Raw genomic sequence first — 23365 nt, forward strand, 5'->3', positions numbered from 1 at the left:
ACATCCATTGGGACCTTCCAGATGGCGGAGGTACGCTACTGCGTCGATAAAGCCACCTGCCCACTCGAAGCCGTACTCCGCAGAATCCTGGTTCGTTGTCTGCTCTCGCATTCAAAAGCAGCGATATATCTCTGCAGCGTGTCGTGTGTGCAGGCGGCCCCCACACCTTTGCGCAATGTTGCTACCTCTAGTGGGACCGTGCTTGCTGACCATCCATCGGGCAAGCCCAGTGTCGACTTCGTTTATCGTGCGCGTTGCGTCCCCACCTCCACGTTTTCACAATTTGGCGACCACATACACTTGAACATGATCATCTGGGGCTATCACAACGAGGCCCGCGACAGCGGCACCACCAAGTGCACCCCATGAACGGACGGATGACGTAGGGGACTGGGGTCGCGGTTGTCGGGGCCAAGGTGCAGTGGACGTACTGGCAATGGTCTTTGCCGCTGGTGAGGTCGGCGACACCGACTCAGTAGCCACCGTCGTCGTCATCAACGGTATTCACACTCGTGCTCACGTGGTGGGCAGTTTTCAAGTGCTTTTCGTGACAACATGATCGAAACGAGGTCGCGAGACTTTTTGCCACAGAGTCGCAACTCGAGTGGGTACATATGCATCAGCCTTGCGTCAAGCGGCGTCGCCATATCACAATTTCAATCGCGGGTTCGGATCGACTACTTCGTGATGCTCAGCGCGAAACGTGTCGAAGGATCGCTTCCTCGATCCCATGCGGGAGCCCTTCAGTTCCTCGGTCGACACCACACACTGGCGGTGAAATTGACGCTGTTGGCGCCAAGTAGCACGAGCCACCCGACCTGAGCGTACCCAGCGCACGTGGTACTGCAAAACGTATCGACCATCGAGGAATGCCAACGTGGAGTACGTGGCACGAGGGAAGAGGCAACTACATGGACCGGGTCCATTCAAATGCATCCAGGGTGTACTTGCAAGAGGCTGTGCTGTCGTATAGGATTGCTTGCCAGACACCTTGGCCCATGACGCGTTTTGGTGCCGCCAGTCGCTCAAGATACGGTCATTTGATACGCTAGAACGTTGCGCGCGCGATAGCATGCTGCCGTGTGGAGAAGATAGAATTCCCACGTTCGTCGAAACGAAGCGGGCAAGGACGCCGTTGACGCCGCCACTTTGAATCGGGCATGCCAAGCCACGTACGTGGCATCGTACTGCTCGCTGCAGTTTGTCACGTCGCCAACGATCCATCCTACTTCGGTCATGGCAGTCCGGACCTGTCTTGCTCCTTGGTCAAAAGTCGTGCTGCCATGGTGTGGTGGGGACGTACCGCGGCATACGACAGCGCTTGCAATGGGGGCTTCGGACGCGCCACCATGTATTTGTTCGTCCACGCGTACGTATTCGCCCGCGTCGGCGTCGCCGTGAATTCGACGACCATGCGACCGCAGCGAACCTTGGACTTCAAGACGCCAAGGACCCTTGCCAAATCCACCGGCGACATCTCCAACAGTCTCGACGCTGTAATCGCATCAAAACGAGTCGGAAGCGCCTGCACAACGTCCGCTAGCTAACGGGGCACCGTCAGCCACTCCTTCTTTACGAGTCACGGTCAAAAGGAAAGGGCACTTGCTGCAAAATACATGGATGGATGTGGCTCAGCGTACACTTTGCACATCATCGACCAGAATAAACTGAACGCGCGACCCAATGTTGTGTTGCTGCGCAAGGTGCATCGCAGCGACCTGCTCGTGCCTGGACAAGACGATCGAAATCACGTCGACTTGGAATTGCGCTGCGAAGTAGCACCCAACGCCGCCGCCAGAGCCGAGGTTGAGGTCGAGGACCAAGTGGCCATGAGCCTGTGCAGTCGTTCGTCGTCAAGAAGCAGCGACGATGCGTCAGTGTATACCAGGGCTAACTTTTGTGCAATCGTTTGCATGGCTCGTTCTTGTGCTGTCTACATCCCATCGTGTTCAGTATTGGATGTAGCACAAGATGCCCATACGTCGAGAGCATTGTCAGTGGCGGACGTAGCGGCGGCAGCGTGGTCGGCCCACAAACCACACCCAATATACGTGTAAGCGCCTAGAAACGTTGCGCGAAATGCTGGGTCGTTGTCGCACGGGCCTTCTTTCACCTGGGCCACGTCAACGATGAGAGATTGTTTTGCCTGATGAGACGATGCGCACTCGATCGATTACGTGGCACGCGGCGGACGACGGATACTGGCATACTCGCGTCGCCAATGACACCCATCGTGCAGGCCACGACTGATACATCTCTCTACGTGGCAAGCAACCGCGGTTGTTGTGAAAGCGCATGAACGAGCGAAGAGAGCCCTACCGACGCGCCTCCACTGGAAGCGTCAGGAGTCGAAAAATCAATGTGTCCAACTGGACGGGCGAAGACGCCGTGCTGCTTGGGTGCAGGCTCCACTGGCCAGATACGTACGACTCCCCGATGGCAACAAGACCATCGCTCATCCAGTCGAGCCAAAAGTTGCCGTCGTGAACAAGAATATGCTAATCAGCACCAACGTGACGTACGTGTGCATCAGAGAAGTGCTTACAATTGGGGCAAGGGCGGTCGTGATGGCCAGGGCTTCCGAAGGAGGATCGCCAGCGAGGATGGCGGCATGAGCGTGAATACCCCCCTGTGCCAGGAGGCGACGCATGATGTCGGCGGCGGCACCGCGGACTTTTGGCAACAGAATCGACCGCAGAAGTTGGAGCCCCACGACACCACCACCGACGAACAATGTGCTGCCATATAGGAGCGCGGGTTGCTGCAGCGCCAATTCAGGTAATACCCACATGAACTTGTCGTAGATTGGCTAGATGGATTCACCTGGACAGCGACATGGCAAAAGAGAGGGAGCGAGCCGTGCACGAGGATGTCCAAGGCAAAGGCTGCATCCCAGAAACGCGGCGACCGACGTGGCAAAAACTGGTAAAAGGCAAACCTAATGCGTAGAGCGATAGATGAGGGCGACAAACGGTGGCGCACAGACGTTCGCACCGATGAAATGGCAACGTAGGCAACCGCCGCAGGCGGTGCATCGCGACCGCCACAAGCATACCCACGGGACTCATCCACAGCTTGATTCGTCCCAGATGGGAGCTCAGCATGACGACGGGAATCAAAACGTGAATTATTGCGTCAACGATGCGCGATACGACTCCCAACAGCGCTGAAGACGACCACATACCCCACTCCGCGTGGACCAATGCCGTAAACGCATGGCGGTCGTACGTCCGCAGACTGTACCATGTGATCATGAATGCGATGCTGCTTGAGGTGAGAAAGCCCAAAGCTGCGTCGCCGCCACGTACACTGCACACGACCGCCGCGACGACCCAGATCGCGTCGGTGGCATAGCTGCATGCGAACATGATGTGTCGATGGGGATATCCGGATAACACACATTATGTATCCGGATTCTTCGTGAGAAGGGTGCAGCAGCGCCGCCACAACGTTCCCTCGTACATTAAAGGTGGCCACGAGCAGGATATGCTGGACATGGATGCTTCATCAAGGCTGAGTTCGAGCCGTGTGCATGGACCCGTGTTTCGCAGCCGGTACTTTTCTGCCTACCAGATAGACTTGGCCCGACAGACCAATTTGAACCATCCAGCGTCCATACGCAGAGACTTAAGCCACGTCCCCAACGGCGCCATCGTGAGCGAACGAAGCCACATGGTTTCCATTAGGCACCTTTGTCGCTGGGGACCATTCCAGTTTTTGATTATTGAAATGTAGTGACCAACTGAATGATTGCCAACGGTGTTCTGCCCGTTGAAAGTCTCTCGACCGCGGCAGTGCAAATTTGATCAAGCCCATGGCACCACGCGATTCAAAGCATCGGTTCATGGCGCCCAGCAGCCACGACAGACATGCTCACGAAGCTGTGTCAACCAGGACACTCCACGTGCCGCTGTCACCCACTGGCCCTCCGCTCATGGCGCTGCTTGTGCATTTGCCCGGACGGGTTTTTGTACGAGGGCCATACAGTCTTAACCCTCGCAATGCAATCAGCGGTGACAAGGGCGAAGGGGTAGCCATTCGGTTGACTGGAACGTTCCAACTGATGGACGGCATCGACGTGACAACGGAGGCATGGCGCGCAGGCGGCCTTGCTCTTCGAATGTGCATGAACTTGTCGGCTACCGATCCTGGCCATGCTGCAAGGCTGCTGTTTCGTCGTCGCAGTAGCCGTGAGGGTCGCCATCTTCACAGGGATTCGACACGAGAAGATGGCACAGATGTAGGCCACAAAGGCGACGATACCAGTGGCATGGGCGTGGGGTCGTTGCTAGTCGACATTGCCGTCCCTAGCCCACTGAGGTACGAGACTGTGTGCTTCAACTTGGCCGAGAGAGGTCGGTATAGGTATGTGGCGTCGAGCGCCGAAACGGTGGTCGACCAGACTGCGTTAACGACGAACGATGCGAGGCACGTGGGACTTGTAGCGCTCAACAATTCGCTCTTTGTGGCGATCACACGGCCCAACTGGACGGTGGACACGATGTCGTTGTCGAGTTTTGGCCATGGCGTCGTGCAGGTGGACGCTCCGTCGATCGAGTCAACCACTGCGATCGAGTTGAAAGCGTCGGGGCCAAATGCTGTGGTGGCCGTGGCGGCCACACAAATCGGAGCCAACGTGGTGGAGTATGCCTTGCGCCCAGCGCTGCTGCAAGAACTCAGGGACTGGGGATGTAGGGTGACGAGCAATGGAGCGGGCTCGGTGTACTTGACCAGCCGCAACTTGACTGTACGAGCACTGAAGAGCACGATGGCGGGGCAGGGCGTGATCAGCTACATGGACAATGGTAGGAGATGGCTGCAACTACTTGAATGGACGTTGATGGGGCTAGGAACTTGCGTCCATCATGCTGTGTCGATGCTCTCGAGTGGCGAGGTGTATGCGGGCTCGTTGTACTGCAATGAAACCACGGTGTATTCTGTTGGGTCGGGCCATGTCGTGGTGGACGGTGGCCGCTCTCTCACGTCGACCACAGTGGGAACGGGACGCCTGTCGTATGTACGAACACTGCCAGATGTGGTGGCGCATGTTGGCTTTGCCCCGCGGCACGGCGTCCACCAGTACCGAGCCGGCGACGACGTCGGTCCGTTGCGATGGAAGTTGCTGCCCATTCCTCGACATGAGGCCAAGCCCGTGGAGATGGCCGTCCCGTCGTCGGTGTGTGTGTAGAGCAATATTCACATGTTGGTTGACTGGCAATGTGTCGGTAGGCCCTCAACATGCGTGCGCTGCCCACGTTGCTGACCTTGGCCATGGACGTGGAAGCACTCGTGGGGATTGCGCTCGTTGTAGCTGTGCCGATGGTACTGCCGTCCGATTGAAATGGTGTATTCACTGTAGACTCCGTTGTAGGTTCTGTGGACATATTTGCGTCGCCGTTTGTACTGGCGCCTTGCATAGGCCGCCATGTGCCATTTTCTAACTCTCACGACAAGATGTCGTTGCAGGTCTCTCCATCTAATACTAAACATGGTTTGGCCTGACGGTGCTCTTTTCATCGAGTGGTGTTCATAAGTCTGGCAAGCTCGCGGACAGCTGAATCAAGCGGATTGTCGCTGTCAGTGGCACACTGTCGGTCGGTCGTTGACTGTGGCGGTGGACACTGGGCAAGATGGGCCACGCAGACGGCGCGCCATGTCGTGCGCCAAGCAGATCATGCCACGTCTGGATCATGCCTTGGACTTCCCCTTTGAGCCCAGCGACGGACTCGACATGGTCGGCCATGTCAAGGGCTTGCAGAGCGTTCGAGATAATGCATCGACAAGGCTACGCATCATTTGAAACACGAGATCAGGTGCTGCGAAGGGTGAGCTACCTCTGGCAACTCCAAGATGCCATGAACATGCACATGCATGGTCACAAGGCGCATGACGACGAGCTAGAGAAAGCAATACGATGGTGGCGTGTCCTGTCGGTGTAGGCATAACCTACTTGCAGCGCAGGGATCGCCACCATGTGCTCAAATTGTGGCGACGTAATGAAGCCAAGCAAGTGATCGATCGAGAGGGGGCTGATCTTCGTCAGTTTGTACGCCGCTTCCAGCGCAACGAACTAGCCCGGTGTCATCATGCGCCGGTTGTCCGCAAGTTGTTCGGTACGTACGCCCAGATTGGTCTCGAAGGTGCGATTAGCGAGGGTGAGTAGGAGCGGCATGACATCCGCACACTACTTCACACGTCATATTTGAGGACGGGAGCATCTGTACACTGTCGTGCGAAGCAGGCAAGGGTTGTTCGAGGGGCTCGGCAGCTTCACCATCTTGTGCCTAAAAGCATACTTGAAGCTGAGCCCTGCCGCCACAACGGCGACGAACCAGCCATTTAGTTAAAACGTGGTGAAGCAGCCAGCAGTATTGCTTGGCTGCATCGACCGATATGCGCTTCAGCATAGCCACAAGGACCACGACCGCTCTCTATGCCGCGATACGCGCGAGTGAACCTCATCGACTTGATGTTTTCGTCACCGAAGAAGATCGCAACGCGTGGAGCCCTCTGGGAAATTATTGGAACAAGTTGAAACATGGGGTTTTCGCATGAATGCGACGTAGTTGTCTCACCGGCTCGAAAATGTCAGCTTCCACAAGATGTGCCCGCCGTTGAGCTACGGGATGGGGTCGGATCGACGGGCGGGCGACGTGCACGCACCAGAATTTGAGCATGCGTTGGGAGGCCCTCCATGACGTCGCAGATGGTGTCGATGCCACGCATGTCGAGAAATACAGGGACGCTTCAATGGACAGCGTCAGTCGAAAGGCATCGAGTCTTGCGGTGCTGGTCGTACTTTCGAGTTTCCTTGAGCAAGTGGAAGAGAGCTGTGGTAGCGTCGACTTGAATGGGCACGGAGACGGGTCGGTGCTGAAGGGCTGACAGAAGCATGGGGACCAAGCAGTTGGGGTGGTTGGAGCTGTTGTTAGTCTAGCCGACCAAATTGCACCCACGTCGACCGAATCGAGGAGGGTACCGCCATGAAACAACTCGTCGCATCCAACGACGCTTCAGCATCTCCAGATGATTTGTCTGGCGGCGCCATGGAGTAGTGCAAGTGGCTGGTCAGAAGGGTTTCGAGCTTGCTTTCGTATTGTTTGCATTGGGTTTTCAACTAGAAACTGGATGAGGCGATCCATTTTCACCACGGCCATCTTGACGGCACCTGTGCGATATGATCGAGGGCAACGGACAGCTCAGAGTTGAGTCTGGCATTGGTCTTGAGTAGCACGAGGTGTTCTTCGCTCTCTGCGTTCTCGGCCGCGGCGCGGTCGTTGGCCAAGTTTTGAATATATGCTTCGTATCTACAAGAGAGCAAACACAGTGTTTGGAAGAGCCTTCACGGAGGGCTTGTGTATACCGCCGCACATCGCTCTTGAGATCGTCGATGACGAGGTCGTGGTCTCGAAGTTGCTTGGTGAAGGATGCTTTCTCGGCAGCCGCGACTTGTTGTGTCGCTTTGAGTTGGTCCGTCAGTTCATGGATTTGGACGTCGAGCATCCTATCCGTGTGCCGGTCAGCACGATCCCTTCGGCTCTGTCTTGAGTGGAAATTTTGTACGCTTTTTGAAGGAATTGGATTTCCGTGTCGTTCAGCTGTGTCATGCTGGCACACATCTGCGCCAGCCCTGGTAACATAGCACATGCCTTTCTGGTCACACAGGAACGGGCACCGCCATGGTTCTCGTGGAGTACCTTTGGGCGGGACCCCTTTCAACCTGTTCGCCAACGATTCCTTTGTCGATTGCCTCTGTTTTTTCGACGGTGCCATCCCTTTCGATGCGGGGAACTTGATGCTGGCGTTACGAAAATCGGTTACGATGGACATTTGAAATGTGTGATTCCCCCGCCGTCGCAATATGTGGTGCCATGGAGAAAGCCGATGCCACATCACATACCAATTTTCTACGAATGGGTAGCAATGAGCTTTGTAAGGGCGCTGTGTAAGAGGCACTGGTACCTTCGCACGACTCGCTCCTGCAGCTGCACCTTGTTGACCTTTGCCACCTAGCTTCATAAAGCACGTGCCACGTGCGTTTGTTACCTTACAGTCGAAAACAGGAGCAAAAAATTGTCCAGTCAGGCACACTCTGCTCCACTCGACAACGAAAAGTGCATGACATTCAATGGCGCGGATGTCTACAGGATGCGACGACTTCTCAACCGCTCGTCAGATGGGAATGCTGCTGCAGCTGCTGCTTGTCCCTGGTATTTGTCTTTTGATTGTCAACTTGGCGCTCCAGCCACATTGCGACTTCATAATGCTCGGTATCTGCAGCTGTCTGAATAGCTGACACTACGTCAATGCATGCTATCGTGGCGTAAAGGTACTTTACAATGTTCAAATGTCCTGACCGAGCGGCTGCGGTCATGGCCTGGCACGCACACCGAATCATGGCAGAGCCTTGGATGGTCAGAATGCAGTCTTGCCCGTGGCCATATCTATCTGCACCAGACAGGGACGCCCACGTGTTGTTGTCGACAGAGCATATCCACTTGACAAGATCTAGTCGTCCGTCATCTGCAGCCGCCGTCAGGGTGGCCGTGGTGATGAGCACGTCTTGCTGGTACAAGAGCTGCACGTGACCAGCTTTGAGGATCGCGTAGGCGTCGGTCCAGTCCTTGGCTGGCTTTCCGTCCATAAAGCTCGCAATATCGAGAAACACGGTGCCAAAGATCACGTCCAACCACGCAGGATCCATGAGGAGTGCCGTGTGGGCGTTTCGTCGGGCGGTTGTGGCGACGATTCGGCATTCAAAACAAGGTGAAAGGCGGTGGCACACTTTTGCCAGATTCCCGATCGACGTGCCGCTTGTTCTGCGCTGCAGAGCAGTTGGGTCGCCCGATCGTTTGACCCACTGCAAACCACGGTAGCTGTCTAGTACCGTGGTGCTAGTAGCACTGTGGATGACCTAGTTGTGTAGCATTACTATTAGGATGCTAGTCAGTGGCCACGTGGCTCGTGGCCCCTCAGCCCTCTGAAGTAATACAGTCTTGGATTTGCCTTACGAAGGAGGCAACTTTGCGGTCGGAAGCCGTGAAGGACGAACACCGCTGCACGAGCTCATTCAACAAGTTCCCCAATGTAATGCGCGCATAGCAACACGACAGGAGACAAGGCAGCCATTGGAAGTAGTCCCTGCTCCGACAGCCCGTTGTCCCTGCCGACGTCACATGTTTCAGGTCATGACCTTTGCGGACTGAATCAACCACAGGACTCGTGAGGCTGGTTAGTCGGCCGCTGCGGCCACAACTTTAATGGGCGGCTGACGCTGACGAATGACATGGTTCATGTCGCGGGCATGACTATGGACGTCGCAACTACGTCGAAGGATCTGTTGGTCATATAGACCTCGACTTGTCGCGACTTCGACAATCCCACCGCATGAGAATCCGTCCTCCTTTACTCCACAGTGCGGTCGGTACCTCGACACATTGCGCGTGCCACATGGCGCGCTGACATTGCTGCGATTTGTGGCTGTCGCCGCGACGGCGGAAGTGTGGCGATCAGTTGTTGATTCCTCGGACCCTTCGTTCCGCCTCTGGACAAGGCTGCATAAGGTTCAGTAGGCTATGGCTCAGCGGGGGTTGTTCGGTTCCACGAGGACGCAGGCGAGATGATCGTCAAATCGAATTTTGGATGGCCCGTATGATACATGAGGTTTACATGAACGACATGCCGTCAGCGTTGCCTAGCGCACTCAGCGGGGGATGCACGTCTTGAACGGCACATGCATGCTAGCAATCAAACACTATACTCGAATCTATCTACGCGTCGGCCACCAGCGCACTCGTGTGGCGATCGCGACTGCCCATACAACGCACGCGCTGCGCCAACTCTACCATATCAACAAGATAAACTCTCAAAGGGCACCGTCGTGATCCGCAGCGTCACGCGGGTGTACAGCCTCGCCATCGTGGCAACGACCTCACGTGGCGCCACGCGTGTCCTCGAACCCAAGCGAACTATTGACGCCACAAGGATGCTGCCTGAGCCCGGCTTCCTCGTACGTCCTTGAACGATCGTAGTGGACGCAAGGAATCGTAACTACATCGGCTCGTCGCCCGTCCTACTCAGCGGGTTGCTCGCTGTGCGATGGAAGGGTGCGATATATTGTTTGGACATCAAAGTTGTTGCGGGAGGTTGTATTCCCAACCGATGTGACCAACGCAATGGTGCGTCCGCTGCATGCACAGGCAGAGCGACCGACTCTCAGAGTGACCGTGATTCGAACCGCGTCATCTCTCGTCGACCTGCTCTTTGAAGGACTGCGCACACCACGGAGGCTTTGCACCTTCATCACAACATCTTTGGATTGGTCCTTTCTCGAGCATCACCTTGCTGGAGTCCAAGTAATCGTGGCCTCTGGTATGTAGCTTTGGCAGCATGACCATCGAGGTCACCAGCCCCTAATGACCTGCTAGTTTGAAGCCAACATATTTTGGGTTAGAGTGACGATGCTGCTCTATTCTGACATGCCCAGACTAGAGCCACGGCGCCGTCATATGTGTTCACTGGCGGGGAACGCACTGGCTGTACCAGTTGTTCTTGATCTGGCACTCATCGGTCGGCTTGCATGTCGTCGCACCAGCGTAGCCTTGGCCTCCGCACTGGCCCCAGGTGGCGACACCATCAGAGCTGCGTTCGACGCATTGGCTGTACCACTCGTTCTTGGGCTCACACACATACCCGGCGGTGCATCGGGTTGGTCCGTTGAACTGCTTGCCACCGCATTGCTGCATCGGCTTCGCTTCGCGCAGCACAGGCAACGTTGGGGACGGTGTACGGGGCGTGTACACGCTGGGGGGCGAGTAGGAGGCGCTGGCCAGACTTGGGGGGGCCGCGCCAACCCCCCCTAACAACGGGACGCAGTTGATGTACACTTGCCACGACGACGTATGCATGGCCAACCACACGAACAACAACCGCTTCGCTCCTTTGCACGCCGCGACGTTGATGGGCATGGCACCGTTTGGGATGTTTCGAGCGCAGTTGTCGTTCGAGTACACGCGAGTCGCGTCGCACCAAACCTCACATGGCCCTTCGTGGGACGAGACGTACCCTTCGTTCCCGTGGCCCCACTTGACGATGCCGTCGAGGGGCATGGGCTGGGGGGTGCCGTCGTCTCGGGTGATGCCGCATTCGCCGCATGTGGTCGGTTGGGAGTGGACGAGGGCCTTTAGTGACGTGAACGACGACTTTTTAAACTGCCGGACAAACGCATTCGTGTTGTACTCGGGGGAATCGTCGTACTTTTCACCGGGAAGCGCCTTGTACCCGTCGATGGTACCACAATAGTTGGTCTTGTCAGGTACACCATCGCGAATTGTGGGCTTCGGGTCCACCAAGATCCCATGGCTGCGGGTCCACGGGGCTGCTGCAGCGAGAACGACAGCTATTGTTTGGCACGCGCGCATTCGAGCTAAACGAGTTGTGGTGCAGCGGAATTAGAGAAATCGTCCCCCGCATGCCGTCTACAGGACAGTGGGTAGAAGGCGTGTGTATATATGGGCACCCCCATCTCGCTTGGACGAGGCTCTATACCTTTCAAGCAGTGACTGGGAAAGTAGAGCTGGCTTGCCTTTCTCGGGGCGTGCGCAAATCTAATGGAGGCGCTTGCTTTCTTCAGACGCATCCCTTACGGTAGAAGCCTGCAGGGCGATCGTCTTTCAACCCAGTGTGGCCGCCACATATCGAATGCGATTCACAGTGCAAGTCCATCGCGTTGTGGTTTTCTGTGTCGTTGCCGGGTCGACGCTTGGCCACGGCGGCCTGGTGGATCCGCTGCCCACGTGGACCTCCCCCAACAGCGACATCAGTCAATTCTGCGGCACCATGGAGGGTCCGTCCGTGCTGCCTGGAGCACCCTACAATACCAGTCCACAAGACAACACGGCAGCGTTCACGCGGCATTTCCAGGCATCGTCATTCAAGACACTTCGAGACGTGATTGTGGCCTACCCCAGCACCTGTGGCACTTGCGGCATCACAGACCCCTTCGGAACCCCCCGCGAACTGAACGCGACTGGCGTCATCATGTGGGCTCATGGTTCCGAAGGCTTTGTCGCTTCCCATGAAGGGCCTTGTGAAGTCTGGTGCGACGCCACACGTGTCTTTTACAACGACAACTGCGCTCGCAACGTCGCAAGTGGCATCTTGAAGATCGATGTGGCCAAGTGCCAAGGGGCTAGACAGCTCGTGATGTATTGGCTAGCTCTGCATGTCCCGACGTGGCAGATTTATGTGAATTGCGTCACTCTCGGGGGGGCAGCCCCAACATCCCCCAGCCAAAACAAGCCTTCCGCGACGCCTGCCCCACCAGGTTACACAGTGCCTCCAACACCCCGATTTTCATCCTACGGCGAGCCTAGCTATGGACCAAGCCCCCCCTACGCATCGTCAACCCCAGAGTTACCCTCGACTGCTGCCAACAACACCATTCCTTTGGCTGTGCCGTCATCGGCGGCGAACAAGTCGGTGGCGGCATGGCATCAGTGTGGAGGTTTGCAGTACAAAGGCCCGACCCATTGCGTGCATGGTCACACGTGCCGCAAGGTGTCCGATTCGTACAGTCAGTGCGTCCCACGAGTCGTAGCTCTCGGCGAATTGAACACGTGGGCGCAATGTGGAGGCAAGACGTACACAGGCCCGACGACATGCACGTCATCGGACCAATGTACCGTGCAGAACGACTACTACAGCCAGTGCCTTCCCAAGTAGATGCCGACCTCTGGGGGCGGCGCTAGATCGTGATGGCCCGCCTGCATGAGAACGAGTGCTGTTTATCAACCCAATGCATACGTGTTTCAAAGCCTGTGCCTACATCACACGATTGAGCTGTCCACTCGATTGCAAACAGGACTCGGACAGCGAACAACGTGTTGCATTACGCTTTCGCGACCAAAGCGCATGCCCGCGACCGTTCATTCATTGACGCTACTCTCCGATGCTGACGACGCTTCGTGCTAGTTTCGTGGCTCTCCGGCTAGCTGAACAATCGAATTTCTGCGCCACGTAGCTGACACCGCTTATCGCTCTTGTCTCTCGCCCTCCTTGGTTGCTGCACACATGGCCTCGGTGTCGATCACGATGACCCTACTGCATTCGTTGCGTGTTCGATGGCAGTGTCGCCCTGCCGTGGGAGAACTGCAGCTCGAGCCACTCGACGACACGATCGCGTTCAACCGTACAGTTAACAAATCGTCGAGTCTATCGATGCCTTGGGGAAGTTGGGGTGTCGAGTTACGCGCGCGGACGACCTTCGTCAACCTTTTCCGTTGGATAGGAAGACCAAGTGGGGGCATGGCTCGGAAGGGTTCACGAACGCCCGCGTGGACTCTGGCGCGGCTCCACTCGCGACTTCCCAAACAACAACGGAGCTCGCAACATCCTGTGGACGCAAGTCCATGTTAGGGCGCCCCTCGTCATGCTGTTGCTCGGGTCGCACACCTCGCCATGGCCAGTGCCCAAGAACTGCGACCGGTTGACGTCCAGTGACCCCGCTCCGTCGACAAGCGCATCCCCTGCCATCAACCCTTACTCGTCGATGCAACCGGCCAAAATCCCTAGCCCCCCGTGGCGTCCACACTTCGACACCAACGGAGGCGCCGTCTGGGGCGCACGGCTAGCCTTGGCAAGAATGTGGGGGGGCATGACTTTCCAAGGCCCCACTAGATGCGTCGCACAGATATCTTGGGCGAATCAAACGGGAGCGCCATTCGCGGCGGTGACAAGCACGGGGGGGAATGCGGTGTCACCAATCTTGATGGATCAATGCATGAAGGCAGACGAATGCTTTGCGCACTGGCTGAGTACTTGTGTGCCCAACGTGCCTTTCAGTGTCGACACTTCCGTTTTGAGCGCGCTCCACCTTTGGTGTCTTTTTGAAAAAGCCGCCACAACGACTTGATCGAGTGCACGACATCCAAGACATCGTCGCCCAAGCACGCCTTCCCCCGCGCACTTCCCTCACGCTGTCGTCTACGCGCTCATCCCTCTCAGCTCGCCCATGCACAAAGTGGACTCCCCCGCGCACTTCAAATCATCGTGCAAATAACGCTGCTGGTTACTTCACATCACACCGTTTTGTTCACTCCGTGTTATTACTATATCGGTCCTACAACGCTTCGACAATGTTCATGAGGTCGCCGCCGTCGCCATCTTCGCCCGACGACCCACCGCCTTGGCCGGACGCGGTCGCGTCGCCCATGGCAAACGAGGACCCGTCCATGTCAAGAAAGTTCATGTCGTTTGATCCTTGACCGAGGCTCGACATCATGTCGTCGTTGCCGCCCATGCCGCCGCCGTACCCGTTGCCCATGAACCCCATCGAGTTCATGTTGGGTTGATTTGACCCGTAGTACATCGGGTTGTTGGCGTTCGAGTGGTGCATGGACGAGGGCCCGCCGCTTCCCATGTTGTACCCGCCGTCGTCGAGGATAAGACCCGTCGACGACTGCTGCATGTTTCCGCCGCTGGGCTGCTGCGGCGGCTTGGGGACCGGCGCCTGCATCATGCTCTGAAAGTGGTTTTGCTGCTGCTGCATGGATTGTTGGTTTTGTTGCATTGACGGCCCATGCTGCTGTTGCTGCGAAGTCGGCCCCCTTCCCGGTCGCATCCCCATCATGGCTTCGAAACCTCCCCCCATGTTGTTTGAATTCGGGTTGTTGGACGGCGCATTCGTTGGCACACCACCTTGCGGCGTATTGCTCCCACCCGACGATCTTCGGTCCTTCTCCGTCTTGAGCTTCTTCAAGTACGGAAGGACGATCCGAACGACGTATTTATTCACCTTCTCGAGCTCTTCCAGGGTCCGTGGCGGGTGCGTCGACGCATCTTCGTCCAGCACCGTCGCGCACAGCTGAACGTACCCCAGCAAGAACGACAGCTTTTGTTTCTGGTCGCTCTCGCTGTCTTGCTTCATGTGGTCCACGTACTTTTTGAACGCGCTGTGCACGGTGCTCACGTCATTTAAATATTTTGCCTTGAGCATGCCGTGCTACACAATTCAACCTTCATATCGGCAAGACGGACATGGGGGCGCACGGACCTGCCGCCAGTACTCTGCAGGGTTATTGCCAGCCTGGATGTTGACCAATGTTTCAGGCGACTGCTGGTGCTGTGGATGGGACGGTTGCGACGACGGACCCCCTTGTGGAGGCATCATCGCGCCAGTCGATTGCGAGCGGCTCATAGATTTGGCGGGGCCATTGTTCCCGCTGGTTGGAGGCTGCTGTTTGTTGTTGAGGTTGTTGGACCCTTTGCCCTGCTTCGGCGTCGCCGCCGACGAGTTTTGGCCAGACGTTTGCTGCGACTGGAATCCCGTCGGGTGACCTGGGTTGTGCTGAATTTGGCCGTTGCTTGGGTTGATCGAGAGGGGGTTGGGCGCGTTTGGGTTATTGTACATGTTGTACTGGCCAGAGGGGTTGTGTGGCTGTTGTGGGTGCTGCATGCCGCCGTTGGGAAGGTGGCCACCGGGCATGCCAGGATGCCGGCCGTTTTGGCTGCTCGGCATGTCGCCGCCTTGCGTCTTGAGCTGCTGGAGACGCTTGATAATCTGATTGATGTAGTCCTCCTACGAAGCACCGTGTCAGCGGCGATGTTCGAAGACGAAACGTACCCTCGTCTGGCATTCCTTGAACAACGTTAGCTCAAACCAGGCCACGTTGATCCAAAGCGCAATGCCGGGCGGCTCTGTGGATACGCGGACCATTTCGTGGTAGACTTTCGCGATGAGGCTGGCCCGTTGGTCTCGTGTAAACTGGGCGCGCCATTCGATGTGCGCGATGCTCTGGCCGCTCGCTGACATGTTGGAAGAAGGTGGCCCCATGGGGTTTCCGTAAGACAGACCGTTGTTCGTGGGTGGATACCCCGGCATTGAGTTGGAGGGATGCATGCCGCCAAGCATGCCATTTGGTGCGACGACGCCCATATTGGGCATACTGCCCATCGAGTTCATGGGATGGTTCATACCGCCGTGTTGCATTGGGTTCATCGTATTCATCATGTGGTGCTGGCCGCCGCCACCATGGGGAGGCTGGCCCAAGTGCTGGTTTTGATGCCCCATGTGCATCGGGTTATGGCCCATGCCGCCTCCCATGCCGGGATTGCCGGGACCACCACCAATGTTGTTGGGTGGGTTGCCGCCTTGGTTCATTCCCATCCCCATTCCCATCATCGAGTTCATGCTTGACATTCCGTGTTGGGACGGGTGTTGGCCGCCGCCGCCCATCCCTGGTTGGTTAGACATCATCCCAGACATGCCGGGATGATGGGACATGCCTGGGTTCATTCCTCCCATGTTCATGCCATTCATGTTGATGCCCATGCCGCCCATCGTGTTGAGATTCATGCCCGGATTCATCCTCGAAGGCCCTTGGACACGGCACCGGTGGAGGGTGAGGAATGCAAGAATGAAGAACTACTGCACCTCCTCGCGGCGTTCCACCAATCACAAGCCACGATATCGACTCTCTCGGGTCATTATCCGGAATGGTCATACAAAAACCAAGCTGATGGTAATCGTTATCCGGACATGTGTCCCAAACACGCAAAGTTCAAATTCTCTCAGTTTAAAAACATACCCTTGAGAACTAATTCGCATGACATTACAATTCGTTTTCAAGGGTATTGCGTCGTCATGCACTACAGGCGACCACCGTTCGAACCGCGCGCTTCACATTGTGGATGCAGCCGCCACCGCTTGAGCAACAGAAAGTAGTGCTCGCGGGTCCATTTCCACCGGACGCTGCCAAGTACTGTCTCGTGCGTTGGCTGCGTAGTACTTCAAACGGCAAAACGTGGATGGCGAATCATCCACGTGACATGCAGCTTCTCGGGAGGGTGGGGTCTCATGTGTGGGGGTGAAGATGTTCGAACAACATTTGTGTCGGGGAAGGAAGAGTACTTGGACTGAACCCTGATAAGGTGGTTCTCAGCATTTTGTCCACGATCTCCAATGTTGGAACCAGTGCTGTATCATCCTCTGAGTCTCTTCGACTCGGGGAATCGCACACAATTCGAAAACTCAAATCCATGTTGTTCGTCTTGGTTGTGGGTGTCGGGAGGTGTTGTCGGGATATGGGGTGTGTTGAAATTTATTAGAAATGTCACGGAATCATGCAATCTATTAATACCTTCTGGAACTTGTATACAAAACGCAGCATTCCTTTGAGATTTCAGAAAAATTTCGTGTGCCCATTGAATTCAATCCGGAACATTCGCGCACTTGATTCACGAATCAGTAAGCGTCGGACACCAGAATCGCCAGCATGGTGGCGGCAACTACCTCCCGTGCGAGCGTCCACGCCGTGGCGAAGGCGGGCTTTGTCAATGGCAGCTTGTACGAAAAAGCGCGGCCGGACTTTCCTCCAGAAGCACTTGCCCACTTGATCTCGCCGATGTTGTCGCGGACGAGCCGAGTGCTCGAGGTCGGAAGCGGGACGGGCAAGTTTACGTCGATTCTCGCTAAGCACTTTGACTCGCTGGTGGCTGTGGAGCCGTCGGAAAGCATGCGTGCTGAGTTCAAGACACGCCACCCGACGATTCCATGTGTGGACGGAACCGCCGAACACCTGCCGTTCGCTGCCGAGTCGCAAGACGCAATCTACCTCGCCCAGACCTTTCACTGGTGCGCCAACACTGCCGCCCTCGAGGACATGGCCCGTGTCCTCACTACAAAGGGATTCCTTGGACTCATTTGGAACCTCGAAGACGACAGGACGCCATGGGTGCGCAAGCTTCGCCAAATCTACGAGCGGTTCGATGGCGTTGCGCCGCAGTATCGCACGGGAAAATGGGAAGATGCGTTTCGCGACAACGCGTATTTCGAGTACCCGCTGCACCACGCTCGATATGAACGTTTGATCCCGGTGGAAACCAAAGAACACATTTGGCTCCGCGTCCTCTCCAAGTCGTATATTCATTCGCAACCCGACGACGTAATTCAACGCGTAAAGGCGGAAGTCGAGGCCATTCTAGACACGGCTGCCTTCCAACGCGATGAGCATGGCCGCATTCTGTACCCTTACGTGACGGACGTGTACTGGACATACAAAAAGTAGACTGTAACGACGACGAAGGAAGGCATCGTTGTTATCGTCGCGTCAGGTATATCGTATCCACGCCTTTGCATCGCGCAAATCGCTTTGCCCCCACGAGACGTATTTGAAGGGTACTTTGGTCTTCGACGTGGTAGTTCCAGACGAGGCCAGAAGCATCTTCAGGAATTGTGAGCAACCCGTTCTTCGCTGTGCAGTGGAATGTCACGCTTGGCAGCACATGAACATACGATCTCGGTCCACTCACGTCAAAGAGAACGCTTCCGTCCTCGGAAAAGTTGAGGTGAAGAACAGCTTTACCAGCCTTCACATCCTCGCTCCAGTCCAACGCCGTGTTACCAAACGCTTCCGTGCTCGTCCATGCGCCGACGATGTCTGGGTCCATTTCCGATCGAAGAAGATCTGGAATGCAGGCAATTTTGGTGATTTTTCGAAAACGGTGAAAATTGCATGTCGAAAGTTTCCAAAATATTTACCAGTTTCCCATGACGTGTAGGGATATTTTCTTAAAATATTGCGAATTTTCATTCAGAGCGTTGGGCGATGATTGACGACGAAGGAGCAGCCGACACATATTGGCAGCGAGTACGTGCGTGTGGTCCTCACCTTGGCGAACTGAGCTGGTGCTGCTGGCTGTAGCACGCGTACTTGAAGGATGCGCACAGCCAAGCCGCACACTTTGTGCGGCATTCGTTCCAGAAAGCCCTCCGACGATGGACCAAGTCGCAGCGAGAACGACAGAAGCTTGAATCCTTATTGCAGTATGTTGGAGCGACTTCATATCGAAGGGTGCAACGACTTCTGTATATGCATAGGTATGTGGATTATTGCACGGATGTCCTCGATGAGTCGAGAGAGGCCGCCGGGACTGCTTCGCGATCTTGTCAAGACCTTGACCGCGTTGAAAAGTACGTGGCCAAGATCATCGCCCCTTATGTGTCGAAGCACGTCCGTGAGCACATTGATTTCGTTCCTCCTTTGGTTTCCCCCGATCCGAACCCAATGTTGGCGCGATCGACGTCGTCCATCTCGGTGCATTCCGATGACATGCCGTCCATCATCGACAGCGACATCTCGTCATCGGCCGGGATCCCCATTTACAATGCGCTATCGATGCCGCACCCGATTGTACTCGATGGTGACCACGAGGTCGAATTTCTTTCATCGGGCCTTGCAACCTCTGCCCCGATCCAGTTGCTAAGTAACGGCGTGCGCACCGAGCAACGCGCGCCACCACTTGCTGCCGCTATAGTCGACAGTGTCGAGACGTACTGGAACGAGGTATTTACCCCCGAGTAGCACTCGATTCCCGTCGGCAACTTCTCATTCGATATCTAGCACGACCGCTTGAGAGCTGCGCATTACTCGTCGCTTCAAGCCGTCCAACAAAAGTTTGAACAGTTCAGCCAACAGACTCCTCACTTGACGGCTTGGCAAGGTGTCAAAGTCGAGTACATGCTGCGGCATATCAAGAACTGCGTGGATTTTTTGGATGAAGCCAAGGAAACGCACCCCGTTCGACCACGCCACGAAGTTGATTTGGTGCTGGCGTCGATGAATCAGCTCATTTTACCCTACTTGGACGCGCCGACTCCGGAGAGTGAGTTCGCGGTGGAGGTAGCGTTTGGCTTGAATCCAAAGTGGAAACATCGCGGTCACGCGTGCGCTTGTAGCACGCAGCTCTCAAGGAAGCGTACTTGCATGACTTGGAGGCCACAAATGAAGCATTCAAGCTGTACATTCAAAGCAACAACGCGTGGGCCGCACAGATTCGAGCGATTCAACCGCATGTGCAGTGGGCATGCCAAGTGCTGACCGATAGCCATGCCACCTCGACGTACACGCTGACGGATTTACAAGCTGTGCACGACTGCGTGGGGCGGTACGTGGTGCCGTACAAGATCAAGATCGATCGAGCGGCGGCAGCCTTGGGGACACGACCGTTTGTCCTCGACAACTGACGCAAACGTGCGGAGGAGATTGCACTCATGTGAACGATTCGCCACAATTGAAGCGATGGAATGCATTCGAATCTGAAGCACGTTGTGGCAGTCCCAGGTAGCTGGAGAATCGATGATACGGGCGAGAGTGCGGCGTCTCCACAATGTGGATGGCACTTTTTCGATGGCACTTGTTCGAGTGCCTCCACGCCCCCGTGCGTCATGTCGTGGTGGTGGTGCGCCAGTGCTCCGAATCCCCCGGTCAAAGTTCTGATGGATGTCTCAAATCGACTGGACCAAGGCCAAGCAGGAGGTTGAAAGTCGACCCTTTTGACCTTGTCATCGTGCCCGCTAGTCACGGGCAGCGACTCCTATGCCCCAGGGCACAAAGCAACACCAAGATCGCGGATACGTCGTGATGGCGTATGCACCAAGCGTGCCGTGGCAATTGCTGCCATCGCGGTGGCTCGACTTCGCCACGGCCGGATCGTCAGGGGCGCGTTACCTGGTGAGTTTCTATCGCATGACCCCGTCAGTGTCGGTCGGTCGCCTCCTCGTCGTGCTGCGATGACTCGCGTTGGTATCTATGCCACGTCCGACGGAAATCGTGCTGGCGCGCCGCAGCAAGATTCATGGACCCAACGTCCGTCGTCCTGAATCGCTTCGTCTTGGTGCAATGGAAGCTCCACATCCACGTCATTGCCATTGAGCTATGGCGAAAGATACACTCCAGGGTGCCGTCGATGCCCCCCCATCTCAAAACGACATTGCGATGGCCGACATACGACGACACTAGTGGCCATTCCATGGACCAACAAATTCAATCGTGAAGGATCAGTGAGGAATCCGAGGTGGTGGGAAAGAATGACACCCCTGAAAAGGCCAAGCGAGCGGGAACCGTTGCGTCCCGCCCTTGGAGCGTTCGAGACAGACAACTCCGTTGCCAGCTTCGCTTGTTCTTCCACAGCGCTCCTGACCTCGTTCGGAGCTGCTGCCAGCTCTGTGCGCGACTTCTCAACTAAATTGGCTTCAGTCGCAACCACGTGTCGACCGCTTGACCTCGTGCTGCTCGCCAAGAATTTGAGTGCATGACTGGATGGCTGTTGTTTAGAGTGGATCGGCACGCCGGCCCTGTCGCTGGACTGCTGCTTTGTCCACATGCCACTCTAAGTTTAGCCATGCCATCATGGCCGCTTTGAAGGCACAGCAGCTTGTCTCGTCTACTCCCGACGGTGGCAAGTTCAACTCGAGCCAAGTCGTTTGCGATTCATACATATTTACCTACAGAGAATCCAACCATCTAAGCGGACTAGGATGGCACACACTGGCTGAACCATGGGCTCAAAGCCTTGCACGTGTCGCCATCTTTGCACTTGCCAACGCCATTCCAGCCGCGACCGCCGCACTGCTCGTACGTTTTGAGGTCGCCTGGACCCGCGACGTTCGGGATGCACTGGTGGAACCATTCCGTCACCACCTGACAATGATACCCGTGGACGCATTCGTTTGCGCCGGTGAAGCCGTTGCCACCGCACTGCTGCCACCCGCCCGCATACTGGCTGGGGCTCGTGGCGGGAGTAGGTGTGGTGGGTTTCAACGGCGCGGGCGTCGATGGAGTTGGGGTCGCCGTGGTAGGTGCAGGGGCAGGCGTCATGGGCTTCTTGGTCGGCAACGGAAGCGGGACGGGAGTGGTTGTGTTGGAGCTGGGCGGCGTGGGCGTCACAGCAGTGGCAGTGGGCGACGGGGGACTGGGACCGACGCCGTCTTGCAATGCGACGCAGTTCTTGTACACCTGCCAATCGACCGAGTGCAGCGCAATCCAGAGGGCAATAAACTTCTTGGATCCTGCACACTTGGCCACGTCAATCTGCATGTCGCCCGATGGAAGGTTGCGTGCGCAGTTGTCGTTCTGAAACACGAGCGTGTTGTCGCACCAGAGTTCGCACGGGCCTTCATGGGACGAGACAAACCCTTCACCGCCATTGCGCCACTGCACGACTCCATTCGCCGGCAACTTTTGCGCATCACCAAACTTTGTGATGCCACATTCGCCGCAGTTGTCGTTCTTGTCAAAGAACTGCTTTAGGCTCGTGTAGTCGACCTTAAACCGCGCCAGGAACGCCTTTGTGTTGTCTAGGGGGCTCAAGTTAAAGTTGTCGCTCGGGTACAGCTTGTTGCCGTTGACTACGCCGCAAAACTTGGACGGGTCGCCGTACGGGTCGAGGAATGTGACTTTGGGATTGATCAGCCACCCGTGGCCTTGGACCGATGGCATGAAGAGGGCGGCCGACACGACTGCAGCGGTCATTGAAAATGCTGGGGCGACCATGGCTGTGTGCGTCGAAGGGCTGCAGTTGGGAAGTGAGCTGGTCTTGTCGACCGACCGTCGAGTTCGCTCGACTTTGCCTGCATACTACTGCAAAGAAGATGGCCTCTGCCAGTAAACATTCCCCACATCCGCCTGATGTGGACTTGCCCGGCGTTTAAACGGAATGACCTAGTTTAACGCCTCGTCTTTCGACACATCACGTCGTGTCCGTGGAGATATAACGCGTTATTATTGCCTCTCCGAGTCGTTCAATGCGTTTTACTCCTCGTAGAGGAGATGCGGAACACTTGAAAGGGCACGAGGACTGGACATGTGAGGGGGAGGACTTGTTCAAGGGGGAATTGCATCGTCTGGGTGAATGTGGTGGCTCCGCGGCACTGCGTCTGTCTTCCGGAGGACGCCCAGGCCGTTTTCGTGCACAGTCGAATCGCCCACAAGTTCAGATGAGAGTCAATGACGTTTTCAGCGCGATGTGCGCGGGGTTGCGATGTCGCAAGCCAACTGGTCACATTGGCCCGCTGCTTCTCGTCGCTGGCGCCAACAAGCCCCACCTTTGTCTACCATTGCACAGGATGATATATACGCGCCGTGGCGAAGGATCCGGGAATGCTCGGGGATAGATCCGAACGAGTAGCTTTTCAATTTGAACAATTTGGGGATACCCGTGCAAGTTGTAATGGCGGAGGAAAGTAGGTGGAGCATGGACGAGCGAGATATTAGAGAGGTTTTGGTGCAATTCCAGTCCCCATCCAGTGGGGCGCCCCACCATATGGTGACAAAACCGGAGTCAACCTGTAAAATCTAGTTCTGGAACCTCCTAAATTGAATGGTTTGTCCACCCATTGAGTCAATTCTGTGGAATTTCGGTTTTGTCCATATATCTCACTCGGTCACCAACCATGTCGGCGCCACCGAAGCGCCGCAACTACACCGACGAAGAAGATCTCATGCTCCTTCGCCAGGTCTCCGCCGACATGCCGTTTCTCGCACGACGCGGCCTCATCATGGACAAGTGGGCAGCCGTCGCGGAAAAG

The 23365-nt window shown here is 56.2% G+C and overlaps 11 protein-coding genes across 15 annotated transcripts; 4 read left to right on the plus strand and 7 right to left on the minus strand.

Annotated features, from left to right (window-relative positions):
* Positions 1–828: 828 nt before the first annotated feature.
* On the minus strand, positions 829–3368 carry H310_05428 (hypothetical protein; the record flags this gene model as incomplete). Of its 5 annotated transcripts, XM_008870150.1 has the most annotated exons (10): positions 829–1250; positions 1304–1543; positions 1641–1835; positions 1886–1933; positions 1982–2113; positions 2166–2259; positions 2320–2498; positions 2546–2761; positions 2824–2938; positions 2995–3368. In XM_008870150.1, the coding sequence occupies 10 exons, from the start codon at positions 3366–3368 to the stop codon at positions 1026–1028; spliced, it is 1818 nt and encodes a 605-aa protein (XP_008868372.1). In that variant the 3' UTR covers positions 829–1025. The 5 variants fall into 5 exon arrangements, with proteins under 5 accessions (XP_008868372.1, XP_008868374.1, XP_008868373.1 ...); XM_008870152.1 differs by having other exon boundaries at positions 1304–1835; XM_008870151.1 differs by having other exon boundaries at positions 829–1835.
* A 902-nt stretch (positions 3369–4270) lies between these two features.
* H310_05429 (hypothetical protein) lies at positions 4271–5497 on the plus strand (the record flags this gene model as incomplete). The annotated part of the gene is made up of 5 exons (XM_008870155.1): positions 4271–4644; positions 4696–4805; positions 4851–5176; positions 5230–5322; positions 5372–5497. The coding sequence occupies 5 exons, from the start codon at positions 4271–4273 to the stop codon at positions 5417–5419; spliced, it is 951 nt and encodes a 316-aa protein (XP_008868377.1). The 3' UTR covers positions 5420–5497.
* Positions 5332–7788, minus strand: H310_05430 (hypothetical protein). Its single transcript, XM_008870156.1, has 15 exons — positions 7698–7788; positions 7564–7630; positions 7364–7504; positions 7169–7307; positions 6980–7117; positions 6800–6933; positions 6664–6745; positions 6576–6619; positions 6483–6510; positions 6333–6431; positions 6225–6284; positions 6122–6184; positions 5951–6070; positions 5835–5897; positions 5332–5785 (listed from the first exon to the last, which is right to left on the minus strand). Exons 1-15 carry the CDS (start codon positions 7771–7773, stop codon positions 5528–5530), a joined length of 1512 nt encoding a protein of 503 aa, XP_008868378.1. The 5' UTR covers positions 7774–7788; the 3' UTR covers positions 5332–5527.
* A 330-nt stretch (positions 7789–8118) lies between these two features.
* Positions 8119–8777, minus strand: H310_05431 (hypothetical protein). The gene has a single exon (XM_008870157.1). It carries the CDS (start codon positions 8702–8704, stop codon positions 8162–8164), a length of 543 nt encoding a protein of 180 aa, XP_008868379.1. The 5' UTR covers positions 8705–8777; the 3' UTR covers positions 8119–8161.
* A 1737-nt stretch (positions 8778–10514) lies between these two features.
* Positions 10515–11420, minus strand: H310_05432 (hypothetical protein; the record flags this gene model as incomplete). Its single annotated transcript, XM_008870158.1, has 1 exon — positions 10515–11420. One exon carries the CDS (start codon positions 11418–11420, stop codon positions 10515–10517), a length of 906 nt encoding a protein of 301 aa, XP_008868380.1.
* Positions 11421–11700: 280 nt separating this feature from the next.
* On the plus strand, positions 11701–12723 carry H310_05433 (hypothetical protein; the record flags this gene model as incomplete). The annotated part of the gene is made up of 1 exon (XM_008870159.1): positions 11701–12723. The coding sequence occupies one exon, from the start codon at positions 11701–11703 to the stop codon at positions 12721–12723; it is 1023 nt and encodes a 340-aa protein (XP_008868381.1).
* Positions 12724–14065: 1342 nt separating this feature from the next.
* On the minus strand, positions 14066–16414 carry H310_05434 (hypothetical protein). Its single transcript, XM_008870160.1, has 3 exons — positions 15623–16414; positions 15053–15577; positions 14066–15001 (listed from the first exon to the last, which is right to left on the minus strand). The coding sequence occupies exons 1-3, from the start codon at positions 16364–16366 to the stop codon at positions 14120–14122; spliced, it is 2151 nt and encodes a 716-aa protein (XP_008868382.1). The 5' UTR covers positions 16367–16414; the 3' UTR covers positions 14066–14119.
* An 806-nt stretch (positions 16415–17220) lies between these two features.
* Positions 17221–18461, plus strand: H310_05435 (hypothetical protein). The gene has a single exon (XM_008870161.1). It carries the CDS (start codon positions 17274–17276, stop codon positions 18063–18065), a length of 792 nt encoding a protein of 263 aa, XP_008868383.1. The 5' UTR covers positions 17221–17273; the 3' UTR covers positions 18066–18461.
* Positions 18097–18447, minus strand: H310_05436 (hypothetical protein; the record flags this gene model as incomplete). The annotated part of the gene is made up of 1 exon (XM_008870162.1): positions 18097–18447. The coding sequence occupies one exon, from the start codon at positions 18445–18447 to the stop codon at positions 18097–18099; it is 351 nt and encodes a 116-aa protein (XP_008868384.1).
* Positions 18462–18601: 140 nt separating the features above from the next.
* H310_05437 (hypothetical protein) lies at positions 18602–21334 on the plus strand. The gene is made up of 5 exons (XM_008870163.1): positions 18602–18647; positions 18702–18823; positions 18878–19343; positions 19401–19679; positions 19736–21334. Exons 1-5 carry the CDS (start codon positions 18606–18608, stop codon positions 20021–20023), a joined length of 1197 nt encoding a protein of 398 aa, XP_008868385.1. The 5' UTR covers positions 18602–18605; the 3' UTR covers positions 20024–21334.
* H310_05438 (hypothetical protein) lies at positions 21249–22429 on the minus strand. The gene has a single exon (XM_008870164.1). The coding sequence runs from the start codon at positions 22329–22331 to the stop codon at positions 21312–21314; it is 1020 nt and encodes a 339-aa protein (XP_008868386.1). The 5' UTR covers positions 22332–22429; the 3' UTR covers positions 21249–21311.
* Positions 22430–23365: the final 936 nt, after the last annotated feature.

The sequence above is a fragment of the Aphanomyces invadans genome (assembly GCF_000520115.1).
Source record: "Aphanomyces invadans strain NJM9701 unplaced genomic scaffold supercont1.9, whole genome shotgun sequence".
Taxonomy (NCBI): Eukaryota; Oomycota; class Saprolegniomycetes; order Saprolegniales; family Verrucalvaceae; genus Aphanomyces; species Aphanomyces invadans.